This window comes from Trifolium pratense, linkage group LG5, assembly GCF_020283565.1.
Source record: "Trifolium pratense cultivar HEN17-A07 linkage group LG5, ARS_RC_1.1, whole genome shotgun sequence".
NCBI lineage: Eukaryota > Viridiplantae > Streptophyta > Magnoliopsida > Fabales > Fabaceae > Trifolium > Trifolium pratense.
Genome location: NC_060063.1, coordinates 56733917 through 56747560, shown reverse-complemented (window position 1 = coordinate 56747560; position 13644 = coordinate 56733917). Strand labels below are relative to the sequence as shown.

The 13644-nt window shown below is 31.8% G+C and overlaps 1 protein-coding gene and 1 pseudogene across 1 annotated transcript; one reads left to right on the top strand and one right to left on the bottom strand.

The window, feature by feature from the left end:
* Positions 1-672: 672 nt before the first annotated feature.
* Positions 673-3163, top strand: LOC123884838 (cyclin-U4-1-like). The gene is made up of 2 exons (XM_045934072.1): positions 673-1067; positions 2789-3163. Exons 1-2 carry the CDS (start codon positions 739-741, stop codon positions 3063-3065), a joined length of 606 nt encoding a protein of 201 aa, XP_045790028.1. The 5' UTR covers positions 673-738; the 3' UTR covers positions 3066-3163.
* A 5098-nt stretch (positions 3164-8261) lies between these two features.
* On the bottom strand, positions 8262-13108 carry LOC123884687 (annotated as a pseudogene).
* Between the last annotated feature and the right edge of the window lie 536 nt (positions 13109-13644).

The following is a 13644-nucleotide window of genomic DNA, read 5'->3' as shown; positions in this document are numbered from 1 at the left end:
GTTTTTTTGTTAAAAATAAAATAGAAAATATTTTGATAAAATAAATAATCCTAATTTTTCTCTCCTATTTCCCTTATTTTGTCTAAAACTCATTAACTTTAATGAAATTTTATTGATCCAGCAGATATGAGAAAACAGCTGGGAATCTTGACAATTTAGTATAAAAAAAATTATCAAAATCAAATTAAGTAAAACATAACAAAACAAACAGAAATACTTATTAGAAAAAATTTATACCCATATACAAGTAAAATAAAATTAAATAATATAACTAAATTAAATAATTTTATGTACTCCAAAATTTTTATGGGGCAAGCTCACTCGAGATACCTGTTAAGCATAACAAAAGAGAAAAATTAAAGAGAAAATTAATATTAAAAAATAATTTTTTATAATTTTAAAATATTGAATCAAAAAAATTAGGAAAATCTCTTTATTGATATGCTTAATTAGTATCTCGGAGTACACAGATTAGCATATTCCTATTTTTATTTAGCATGATGCAAAAAATAGATTTGCATATAATGTGTATACAAATTTACAGTCATGTTATCAATCTCATCTCACTATAACTTACCATTATCTACCTGTCATATACTCTCTCTCTCTCTCTCTCTCTCTCTCTCTATATATATATATATATATAATATATATATATATGTGCACCATAAATACACAAACCTATCTCACATAAAAATTTCAAAACTTGTTGATGTAACTTTTGTCAGAAATCTATCAATGGCAGAACTAGAGAGTCCAATGATGCCAAAATTAATAAGTTTTCTATCTTCACTTCTAGAAAGAGTTGCTGAATCAAATGATGAGACACAAAATCATCATCAAAAGATCTCTGTTTTTCAAGGTTTAACAAGACCAGATATCTCAATTCAAAGCTATCTTGAGAGAATTTTCAAGTATGCAAATTGTAGTTCATCTTGCATCATTGTTGCTTATGTTTATCTTGATCGTTTCACTCAATCACAACCTTCTTTGCCTATCAATTCTTTCAATGTTCATCGCTTGTTGATTACTAGTGTCATGGTGGCTGCTAAATTCATGGATGATGTGTAAGTTTTATACTTTATTCAATTAATTTTTTTTTTGAAAATTTTGAATCTTTTTTAATTGCTTAAATTCTGAAACTTTAATGATTAGTGATTGAATTTTAGGTGTTACCCTTTTGTTTTATTTCACACAATTCATGTGATTCTTAATTATTTTTTTTGTTGTTAGGAATTTTTTGTAGTTTTATTTTTTGTGTTAACTCTCCGTCTCCTAAAAAAAGGTGATCAGTAATTTAGAATTCGAGATAAATAAAATTTGTTCAAGAATTATTCTTATTAAAAATTGAACTCGGTTCTCGCGAACGATTTGTCTTAGAGATTTTTTTGTAATTTTGTACAATGAATTAATCAAACAAAAGCATAATGATGGTTTGGTTGCTCTGTTTTTCCTCTGTTTTTATATATTTTGAATGTTACTTTAATATATATTGTTCTGAATTTGAAGTGTTACATACACTTCAAGCATTATATTTTCCTTTCTTCTATTATTTTGACGTAAAGTTTCATCAACAATGACTATATATAATGTTAAAAAAGTTTTACACTTGAAAGTTAAAAAATTTATGATATTTGTTTGGAGAGTTGGAAATATAAAAAGAATCCGAATTCGATATTTGGTTTGAGTCATCTATTTAAGAAACTGTCCAATAAAGTAAAAAAATTCAAATGTCTTACTTTCGATTCGAGAATTAGTCTCATAACTAAGAATATCTTAATGTACCAAAAAAAAAAAAAACTAAGAATATCTTAGGGCACTTATTAAGGAAAATATTGATGACACTTACCATACCATTCAATTTATTTATTAGACTTTATAGTTTTTTTTTTCTTTTTATATGAAAGATATGAAAGATAAATAAATTTGTCCTTTGATTGTTTGAGTCAAAATTCAATTTAAATTTAAATTCTCTTGAACAATTCGTTTTTAATTGAAATTCATTATCATCAATTATTATATGGTTTTTCTACTTTATAGCTATTAATCTTGTCACAAAAATTAAACTTTAAAAAGAATATTACCTTTCTTGTGAATAATACTATGACCAGGCTGGCTTTCCATTAATCACACTTTCAATTCAATCACCCATGTGAGTCTGTGACTATGCTAGCTAACTATTACTACTACACTTCACAATTCACATAACCAACTGTTATTTTTACTATAAATATATTACAATAATAATAACATTATTATTATTAATAATAATTTTTTTTTTAAGCAAAAGAAAGGGGCAAAGGAAACACCTACCGCAACACCCTCAACATAGATTAATAGAAATAAAAAGTACAAAAAAGAGGGGGGACATAACCAAAAAGAAAAGATAAAAATAGAAAAACTAAAAAACACATAAGGAACAACTTACACCTAGTCAATCTATTAATAATAATAAATTTTAGATACATTGATATTATGGATGTAGTTTTCAAAAGAATTGATTTTGCCATTCAGAAAAGACTAGCGGCGCAGTTTTTTTGCTCGTTTACCTTTCATTAATGTATAATTAGTTTGGATATATATTATTTATTTATTTTTTCGAAATTATCAAAGTTAGTAATTAGTTGTTGATGTCATTATTTTTCACATTCGTTAAGACTTGAACTCTAAACTTTTACTCTTAGTTCAAACCAGTGTTAATACTGTTGTTACTTATTTTCTATAAAAAAAAAAAAAAAAAAACATTTTGCATGACCTAATGTTGTGTGTCTATGATTTATATCCTCAGATGCTACAACAATGCTTACTATGCAAAAGTTGGAGGAATCACCAAAGCAGAGATGAATTTTCTTGAATTAGATTTCTTATTTGGTTTGGGTTTCAATTTAAATGTAACACCAGTGACATTCCAAGCCTATTGTGTTCATCTCCAAAGAGAAATGCTACAAATGCAACCATTGAATTTTGTTGATTCTACAATAAGTTTAGCAAAATCACTAAAGGCACATTTATGCTTCAATGAAGATGAATCTTCCCATCAAAACCAACAACAGCTAGCTGTTTGATTTAATGCATTTTCTTAATGCAATTAGTAGATTGATTGACTAGTTATGTAAATGTAGTGAATTTGTTTACTGATTGGCAATTGAATTACTTTTCCTTATGGATTCCTTTTCATACTCTTTTTTCTCCTATCTCTTGCCAAATTTTTCTATTTTTAAGTCAGGATTACTTTAAAAAAATTGGTGTGAAGGGAATTTTAATTTTTTTTTCTTACTTTAGGTTTTTTTTTTATTAAAGTAGCAATTATGGTATTTTTTACTAGTCCCTAGAGAAATTGAATTTCTGAAATGATAAGATAAAATTTTTATCATGAAGCTGACATTTTGTGGACATTTTTGTTTATATTATGTTTTGTGGGTTAACTTTCTGATTTCTAAAAAAATATTGTTTTATTAATCTGCAATTTGGTCGAAAAATAAATAAAAATGTCAAGAATTGATTTACTCATAAATTGAATTTAAATTTTTTCAAAATGATTCATCCCAAACGGAACTATTATCTAAATTTTTTTTTTCTTTCTTTCCTGTTTTCAGTAGTTTAGTAGATAGAAATTTTATCATTTTAAAGGTGAATAGTGGAGTGTTTGGTTCAAACCCTCAATTATAGTATGGTATTATTTTGATGAATTTTACTAGTAGTGACCCAACATTTTTGTCGGCATAAAGTAAAATTTGAGATAAGAACTTTGAAAAACAACTAATAATATTTCTTGTAAAAAAATAAAAAACTAATAAATTTTTTTTTTTTTTTTACGAAATAAGTAAAGTCTGATAAAAAGTTATTTTTATCAAAAATAAAATCCGAATTCTTTCGAATAATTCGTTATAGGAAAAATTTATTAACCACTTGAGTCAATGTCTTGGTTAATATTATTACTTTTATTTAAGTTTTTTTTTTTTTTGACGTAAAGTTCTAGGGATTAGTAAAAAAGACCATAAGTTCTACTTTATAAAAAAAACTCCTAAAGTAAAAAAAATATCATAAGTTTTTACTAATCTCAAAGTATAATCTGGATGAAACTACATATAATATTTTCTGTAGTTTAAATTATGATTTAATATTTTAAATTATTTTCCATGCTAAGCTTAAATAATTAAACAAAACTTGAGGATCTATAGTGCTAAGTCCTAACTTTACTATGCATATATACAAAGCTTTCTAGCCTTAGTGGACCATACAAATAATTTTTATTTTTCTCAAAAAAACTTATATATATATATATATATATATATATATATATATATATATATATATATATATATACACACATTGTCGGTGTATCTTTATTTTATTTAAATTTATAGTTTTGTGGAGAACAAAGAGAAAGGTATAATGAAGAGACCCTTTGGATTCGATATAGCAATCATAGAAGAAGCATTTTGTAACTTGAAGTAATATTCTTGAGTTGGTTACTATAGTTATGTACATTATTATTGATTTTTATGGTTGATACTTCTCGTCCAAGTTTAGATCCTAGCTACAATTTTGCAATAATATTCAATAAAAATGAATAAGACTAAAATAGCTAATTTCGTACAAAATTAATATTTGTGCCCACATCCAGTTTGGCATTGTATATATATATAATAATAAGAGATAAATGAAATAAAGAATGTAGTACTCTTGAACTACTACTACTATATATTTTGATGTGGTCAATGTTTTGCATATGACTAACATTTTGTGACAAATAATTGACAGTTGTATTATTGTATTATCAATTTTTCATATATGAACATGTGCAATAATGGACAACACGATTGAGTTGTTGGAGTGATTGTACTTTTGTAAACTCAGATTTGGGAGAATACGAGTTCAAAATTTAATATGAAGATGTTTATGTTCGACTTATTTATTTTTTTGGTTTGGATATGCAACGGCATTAAAGTTTGCAATTTACGTTTAGAGGATACGATCTGTTTGCAATACACAAAAATGACTTTGCAAGCTCCCCTTCATATTTATCTTGTTTTAAAGTTTTAATTGTTAAATATGCTTGGATCTCAACCCCAAAAGCTAGCTCAAAGGGTGAGGTTGCCCTCACATATTTATACACTTCACATCCCGGGAACCTAAGCAATGTGGGACTTCAAACAATCTCCAACAACACAACAACATATTCAACACCCACCCTCACGCCTAGCGTGGTCCTGGGTCAAATACCCACATTGCAGTCCTTAACCCGGCTCTGATACCATGTTAAATATGCTTGGATCTCAACCCCAAAAGCTAGCTCAAAGGGTGAGGTTGCCCTCACATATTTATACACTTCACATCCCGGGAACCTAAGCAATGTGGGACTTCAAACAATCTCCAACAACACAACAACATATTCAACATTAATGTTTACAAAGTTTTTTTTAATACAATCTATTAAAAAAAAAGACAAAAATATCCTTTTATTTAATTGTAAAGTTTCGTCACAATATAATTTCTTAAGTAGAAAATTTAACAAGAAAATTGGTTAAAATCAAAGCATAACCAAATATATTTTCTCTAAAAAAAATCAAAACTAGGTACAAAAGGAATTAGGTTAGGATTTCCAAACACAAAACAAACAAAAATGAGGGGTGTAACACAAATATGAAGATAAATGATCTATATGAAGAAAAGAAAAAAAAAAAGACAAAGGACCAATGTATTACAGATAAATAAGATAAATGACATGCCAGTATAATTTTGCCTAATTTTCTAATTCAAAGTGATTTTTTATTTTATTTTTATGGGTTTTAGTTGACCGGCTAATATAAATAACCAAACTGTTTGTTTTTAGATTTCTAACTTATGCTTTTTTATATACATACATACATGTTCCTTTTTTTTCGGTTAAATAGTTCAGTGGCGTAATTTCACCTTAAGGGTGAATAAATAGAGTGTTCAGGGTTCGAACTCCCCTACTAAACATATAGTGCGATGTCTCTACCAATTAAGTTAAACTCATGGGAACTACATGTTCCTCATTTTATTACTATTATTAATCATCATCGTTAAATTAAATTTGTCTTTCTATCGGTTTTCCGCTTTTAATTTAGTTGTGCTTTGTTTTTATTGCATTTTAAAGCAACTAGCCAGCCGGTCACCAATTGAGTCTCTCTCCAATGGACGACATCTCACAAGCGCTGCAAGAAATCACAATGGGTAACTCAACCAATTTTCTGTTGCAGCCTATGAAGTACGGATACGGGACATGTCAACACAGATAATAATTTAAGAAAATGACATAATTCAGTGTAATCATATATGTTGGTGTTAGACACTGGTGAGTGCCCGACACCAAGACACAAGGAGTGTATGTGCTTCATAGGTTGCAACAAGTCATTTTTTGTTGTTGTTTTATCCGTCTTCTATTTAGTTTGTTGTTGTTTCATGTATGTTTGTATGTATTTATTTGGTGAAATAACCTCATTGGTCAAATAACCTCACCCATTGTTGGTTTCTTATTTGATCAACACAATACATAAATAAACAGGTTTCGCTTGGAAGCAAGTTCCTAAGAGAGAGAGAAGAAGCCAAAGTTGTTTAAGGCATCGTTGCAATTGTAAAACACACAATTGGTTTCTTAAATTTGACCCGGCAAGGTATTCTTGAAATGAAATCTCAACAAAGTTTATGGACCGTTAGCAATGCATTTGACACAAATTTTACTTTCTATATGTGCATATTCTAATTCTTTAGTATCAATGTCGCTTAAACCAATTTTGATTATTATAAATCTATATTTATGAACTTTTAAATCAGCAATCCATTCATTATCCTAGTGCTTTTCAAGAAGATTACAATATCAATCAACTGCATCATGTGATACTTTTTTAAACATTAATTTGCACATGTAATCATAAACAAGTAAATTAAGTTTTCAGCATTATACAGTTAATTTTGGTGACACTAACATCAAAATGATGTTGCTATCGAAACTTTTTTTTAAAGAAATGAGTAGACAATTGCAATACCACATAAATGTTTACAATGTCATGCATGAAACAATCAGCTTAACATTGATCTACAAAAATCAATTATGGCAAATTGAAAAGAAAAAGAAAAAAACTAGAGTAAACATTCATTGCATACATCTAACTATCTTACTAACAAGAGCTTGAGGAGAACTTAGACCCTGCAGTACAGCAAACAGAACAAAATGGAAACTACAACTTAACAAGTCAGTACTTTCACACCCCTCACCCAGTGAATATTACTTAAGAAAAAAACTTATATATGGTGCCTTAAAAACGTTTGTACTGCTCTGAACGAGAAAAAAAAATGGTGAGTCGCTTGAAAAGCAGTTGAGCAGTTATGTTGAGTGGTGAGCAGTACAAACAGTTTCTAAGGAACTGTACATAAGTTGTCTCCTAAAATTAAATGCAGGTTTACCACAAGATGCAGAAAAATGGATACTTAATATGTGTGTCATGCATGGGAAAATCATGTGAAAATGCCAAAACTCTAGCATTGCACAGAAACAAGGTGTTTGTCTGGTAGAGAAAACATCTCAAATATCCTAATGAGCAATATTTCCTTGGAAGAATCCTCTCAAAAACAACCAACAATGTGGTCTGGGAGTTGGAAACTGCCTCTTGGATTTAATAAAATACTGATCAAATCCATTTGTGATTTCTTTGGCAATGTGACCAATTTATGTTGGTTCATGTTTGCATCGAGCTTTGCTAAGTCGAGCAGGGTGGGGGTAAAACCAGGTTCATAAAGTATATTCAATCCTTATCTCCTAGTTTATATTCATATTCACTTGATTGATTGTGTTTCCCAACTACAATGCAGAGGCAAATGGTTCTGTGGGCTATGTCAGTAAATATAATGCTTCTTTAGCATTATCTTGCATACAAATAAATGCTTTGCAAAATCAGGAAACTAAGAAGTCAACTAGATGGTAAAAATATTAATGCTTCTTTAGCATTATCTTGCAGTCTTCCCGCAGGACAAAAACTCGAAGTAACAAATCATTCCAGCAACAAAAATTACCAGTTCATCATCTTTTTACTTTCTTAGGATGACACCATTATCACAAATCCTGTAACACCAATACATCCCAGGAAACCATCTTATGACTTTATTAATTCCTTAAGTAGTATTCTTATTACTACTTGTTAAACATGGTGTTGATTAGTTCACTTCTGTCCTGCTAGCAGCAATGTAAAAACAAATAATCCAAAGTAACTAAACATCACTCAAAATAGAGAACCAACTTTTTGATAAATTCAGCAGATAAAAATTCCATTAATCCTTAAACCAAACAAGTGGAATCTCTAGTCCTGGTCTCTGTCCAAATGAAAGGATACTGGAGCAGTGAAAAATCTTTAACATTATCCGCTCACACATTGTATCTCATAAATCAAGGTTTGATTACACATCACTGATAAATATTTCTTTTTCCATCGCTAATTAACTTGAGTCCATACAGCAAATTAGAGAACTGATAATACAATCCCATCAAGAGAAGACCCGAGATAGCTTGAGTTGACATGACCTAATTTTTGTGACAAATTCCCAAATATAATGCTATAAATAGCAATGTTCTTTGTCTCCAAATTGTAGCCTTCATAACATCCATAAGCTTCAAAGGCCGTCATCCTATAGCAGCCACTTTATTATATTGGATCTGTTCATAGACAAATTCACGGGTGACCACAATGTGCAACCTTCGCCAGCCCTTGCGAAAAGATAAGAGATGCCATTTCGAGTATAGCAAAATCTCTAGAAAAATACATCCACTTATACTGAATGCATCCTAATGTAATAAGCAAAGCACAATGCCAAAGAGTTATCAGTTTACTTACCTCAATAATAAGACCCCGATCCACCACTGCCCATGTAACTGCTACCGCCACCCGCACCCCTACCAGAATACATTGATGAATATGAGCTGCCGCCAACCTACATCACCGGAACAATACGTAAGAATATAACAAAAACTCTAACTCCTCTTAAGACTGGGAAAGGACAGGAAGATTACATCACTTCCACGAGAAACATAATCGCCACCGTAACTTGATGAGTACATGCCTCCAGCGTCACTACCACCATAAGAGCCTGACAGGAAACACATAATATAATTGTAAATAAAGAAAGTTGTGATGTTGAAAATAACATATCAGACTATTTGAAACAACACTCACTTCCACCATAACTCATCCCTTGCCGGGCTGCTATACATCCCATGTGAATCTTGACCAGAAATAGAACTTCGGCTGCCACTACCATATCCAAGACTAGATCTTCCAACTCTACAAATTAAAATGTAAGTATGAATTACAGGACAAAAATAGGGTTACGGTGGAAGAATTGCAAAATTGTCAATTTTAGAACAAACTAACCTATCACCGTAAGTGTCACCATACTGTGAAGCACTGCTACCATAGTCATATTCCAATCGAGCTCTTGATTGGCGAGCACCAGATTCAGCGTATCGCGGGGGAACATCATCCTGGTTAGACATAAAAAGTCAAGAATTTCATTTACTAAAAGTGAACAACAATGAGATAAAAAAAACAATGCAGAATACAGTTAAATAAAGTTGCAGAAATAATACTAACCATGGCAGCATAAGAACGTTTTGAGCCAGAAATAGCATCATAATCACGAGGGCGCCCTTCACGATAACTTGAATGGGGAGCAGGTGGAGGAGGAGGCCTCTCATACCTTTGGCTGTAACCATCATCCACATAACCTCTCCTTGGTGCAGCGCGAGCTGTACTTCTGGGGGGATCAGAGTAGTCAGATCCACGGGGAGGATAATCCCTATACGATGGGCGTCTTTCAGAGGCCATCCTTGATCCATAATCTGCAGCAGCTCTACTTCTTGGAGGTGGTAGATCCTCACGCCGACCATAGTCTCTCTTCACACTACTTTTTGAATATGCAGCAGCTAGAAGACAACAAGATTGTATATATTAATTATAAATAAATGGTAAATGAAAGTAAGTCTAACTGGAAATTTCAAAATAAATTGGATACTCATACGACATACCAGCTGGTCTTCTATCATAAGATCTAGCTGGAGGAGGTACTGGCCTACTTCTAACTGGTACAGACATGACAGGGCGTCTATCTCTAGCACTAATAGGCCTGACTGGCGGCAGAGCACGACTTCCGATTCCTCTTACCCCTCGCGAAGAAAAACTACGGGGTGCAGGTCGGCTCCAAGAAGGCCTCGACATTATTGCAGGTCCACGACCAGGGCGGTAGTCCCCACGACCAACATGTTTTCCACGGCCTCTCTGAAGAGGCCTTGATAATCTAGCCCTCACTTTTGCCTGAAAGAAGACAAAATCATTATAAACTACCCTACGTCACTGAGAAGATATTACTTTTAAATGCCATACACACCTTCTTGTCACCTTCACCCAATTCTGTACCAGTGATGCTCTCAGCACATCTTATAGCAGCATCGTGTGAACCAAAGGTAACAAATCCATAGTCCTTCCTACGAGCAGCTGGCATGTTCCTGGCAAGCTCAATCTTTTCAACTTCGCCATATTTCTTGAGAAGACTCCTGACATAATCTTCATCCCATGAAGGAGGAAGTGCATCGATAAATACAGTTTTAACCTGAAATTTAACAAACCTGTTCAGCAAAATGAGGTATAAAAAACATCTAATCAACAGAGACCAACCACTACAACGATAGCTTTTTCGTCCAAAAATCTACCGGGGTGTTGCTGACCACCCTTAAAAGTGAATTCAATATAAATATAATGTTGAATTTAACAATCAACCACAAACTGGAAAATAGTAGATTGATAATACAGTTGCATTGTGAATGTAAAAACTGGAAAATTGTGAGAACATAGAGCCCACATGATTACGATTCCAAACCATGTATCAAATAAATGAATAAAATTAAGATAATTAAATACAGACTACCAACAAATTTAACCACTAATGGTGTTAGAACTCAGGATAGATATTTTAGAAATCTAAATGCAATCTCAATAAGAAACCATTCTACACCTTCCATTTAAAAAACCTTTGAGAAAACCAAGGGATTTGTATTCAAAAGAATACCTGTGACATAATTTCATCACCCGGATCAATAAAAGAATCTGCAAATGAAACCTTTGCAGGCTTATCAACTCCAAACACAACATCCCTCTTCTGGAGTCTCTTAAAGGCGTCCATTGCATCTGAACGAGAGGAAAATTCCAAGAATGCAAACCCACGGTTTGTTCCTTTATCATTAGAATCTTCTACCAAAGTTATATCCTCAACATTTGTAACTCCATAATGCTTCAACTTCTCCTTTAACTGGCACCAGAAGTTCCAATAAAATTCATAAATTCAGAAGAGTTCAGGATAAAATAACTACAAACACAACCCAGCCATAGAATGAAGGAGTAATAAACAGGACCAAAATAACTAGACTTACAGCTTCCTTTGTCCATGTCTTGCATATGTTTCCCAAATAAAGGGTATCACTGTCCTGACTTGGAGTAACACCACATTGTTTTCCATTAATCTGAAATTGCAGTGATGAAAACATGTGATTTAATACAATAGAAGTTTTAACTTTAAGTCTACTCTATTATTGAGAAGTCAAAGATTACCACTGGATTTTTAAGCTCCTCTACGGCTCGTTTTGCTTGTTCCACATTTTCAAACCGCAAGAATGCAAATCCCTTGTTCTTTTTCGTCTGAGGATTCATCATTAGCCTGACCTCAGTCACAACCCCAACTTCACCGAAAACCTTCCTCAGATCATCTTCAGTAGCATCTTTGTCTAGGCCCCCAACAAATACTTCAAATTCTTTCCGCTTTCGCCTCTCCTTCACAACTTCACGGTGTTCCTCTTCTTCCACATCAGCCATCTCGGCATGCTCATGCTCCTCATCAGCATGCTCGTCATCCTCTTCACCCTCAATTTCATCATGACCATCTTCTACTTCTTCCTCACCTGAATCACCTTCTTCACCAACATTATCTTCAGCTTCTTCCTCAACTTCATCCCCCACCTCATGACCCTCTTCCTGCTCAATTTCCTTCTCATCATAATCAACCCCACCATATTCTTCAGGTTCATATTCAGGATCATGATCCTCCAAATCTAGTCGTTCATCTTTCTCATATTCATCTATTGACTCCTTAACCTCCTCTTCATCTTCTGTCAAAAACAGACTTAACTTTTAGTAAAAACAGACTTAACTTTCCATCATCTTAACTTTCAATTGTGTTAAATTAGGGTTATCCAAATTCAACCATTCCATAATGAATCCACATCAGTGTTATCAAGGGTAGACCATGACAGAAAGCCAAAAATCCATCCTTTGAACCCGCCATAAAACACTGTGGCGAGTGTCAAAAAATCCGCCACCCCAATCCACCATGGCCTATATTTGACAAAACTTATCCCCAATTGAAACATAACACAAAGACACAATCTTAACAAATAAATCAAACTATCTTCACAAACCCCCAATTGTAACCTATTCATTATCTTATAAAAAGGATTTCTTTCTATTTATTTCCTCTATTTAGAAAATCAAATAAATCCAAAACCTTGAAATTCACAAACCCTATTGATTCAAATATAAAAATCAAAGAATTCCAAACCAAAATTTAATAATTAGAAGAAAAAAAACTTACTTTTCACCGTTTTGGCTTCTTCTGCAGCAGCTTCAGGGGCAATTTCATTCATATCAATAGCTTTATTTTCAACAGGATTCTCTTCCACCACAGGTTTTTCCTCAACAACAGGATTTTCTTCTACCTTAGGTTCTTCCTCAATCACCGATTTCTCCTCCACAGGTTCAGGTTGCTGCTGTTGATTCTGTGCAGCCTTAGATGTTCCTCTCGGTGCTCTGCCACCTCTCTTCGCACCACTGGCCGCCGCCCCTCTTTTCGTCGTCTTCGGAGGCATTATTCTCGGAACGAAGCGAAACCCTAGATTGAAATCGTTCAACCTTTATTCACGGATCGGAAAATTCGAAACGGGAGAGTCTCGATTGAAATTGATGTTGAAAGAGAAACCCTAAAATTTTATGAAAAAATTGGGAATCGAAGAATGTTTGAACATGTCCCCAAAAAAATAAAGAGATATATAAATAAAAATAAAAAGATACTATATAAATATTCACCAAAAAAATAAAGAGATATATAAATATTCACCAAAAAAATAAAATAAATAAATAAAGTTTGAACATGTACCCAAAAAAAAAAGTTTGAACACGAGTATTTATTTATTATTAATTCAATTTTTTATTTTTACTCAACAAATATATTATTTTTTACAGAACTCATATATATTTTTATTTCTTTTTCTCAACAATAAGCTAATTTTTGAGCTTATAAAAAAATAAATAAATAAGCTTTTTTAAAATAAGTTGTTTTTAGATTTAAATTTCATTTGAATTTTACTTATTTTTGAGTTTATAAAAATAATTTACGTAAATAAATAAACTTTTATGTTAAGTCATAAATTTTCACTAATTTTTATAAGTTAGTTTAAGATAAAATAACTCATAAAAATATAATTTTCACTGGCGGGAACTTATAAGTTTTTTTAAAATATTAGTTGATGTCTATATGCTTGTTGAAAATGACATGAATATTATCATTTTTAAATTAAAAAGTATT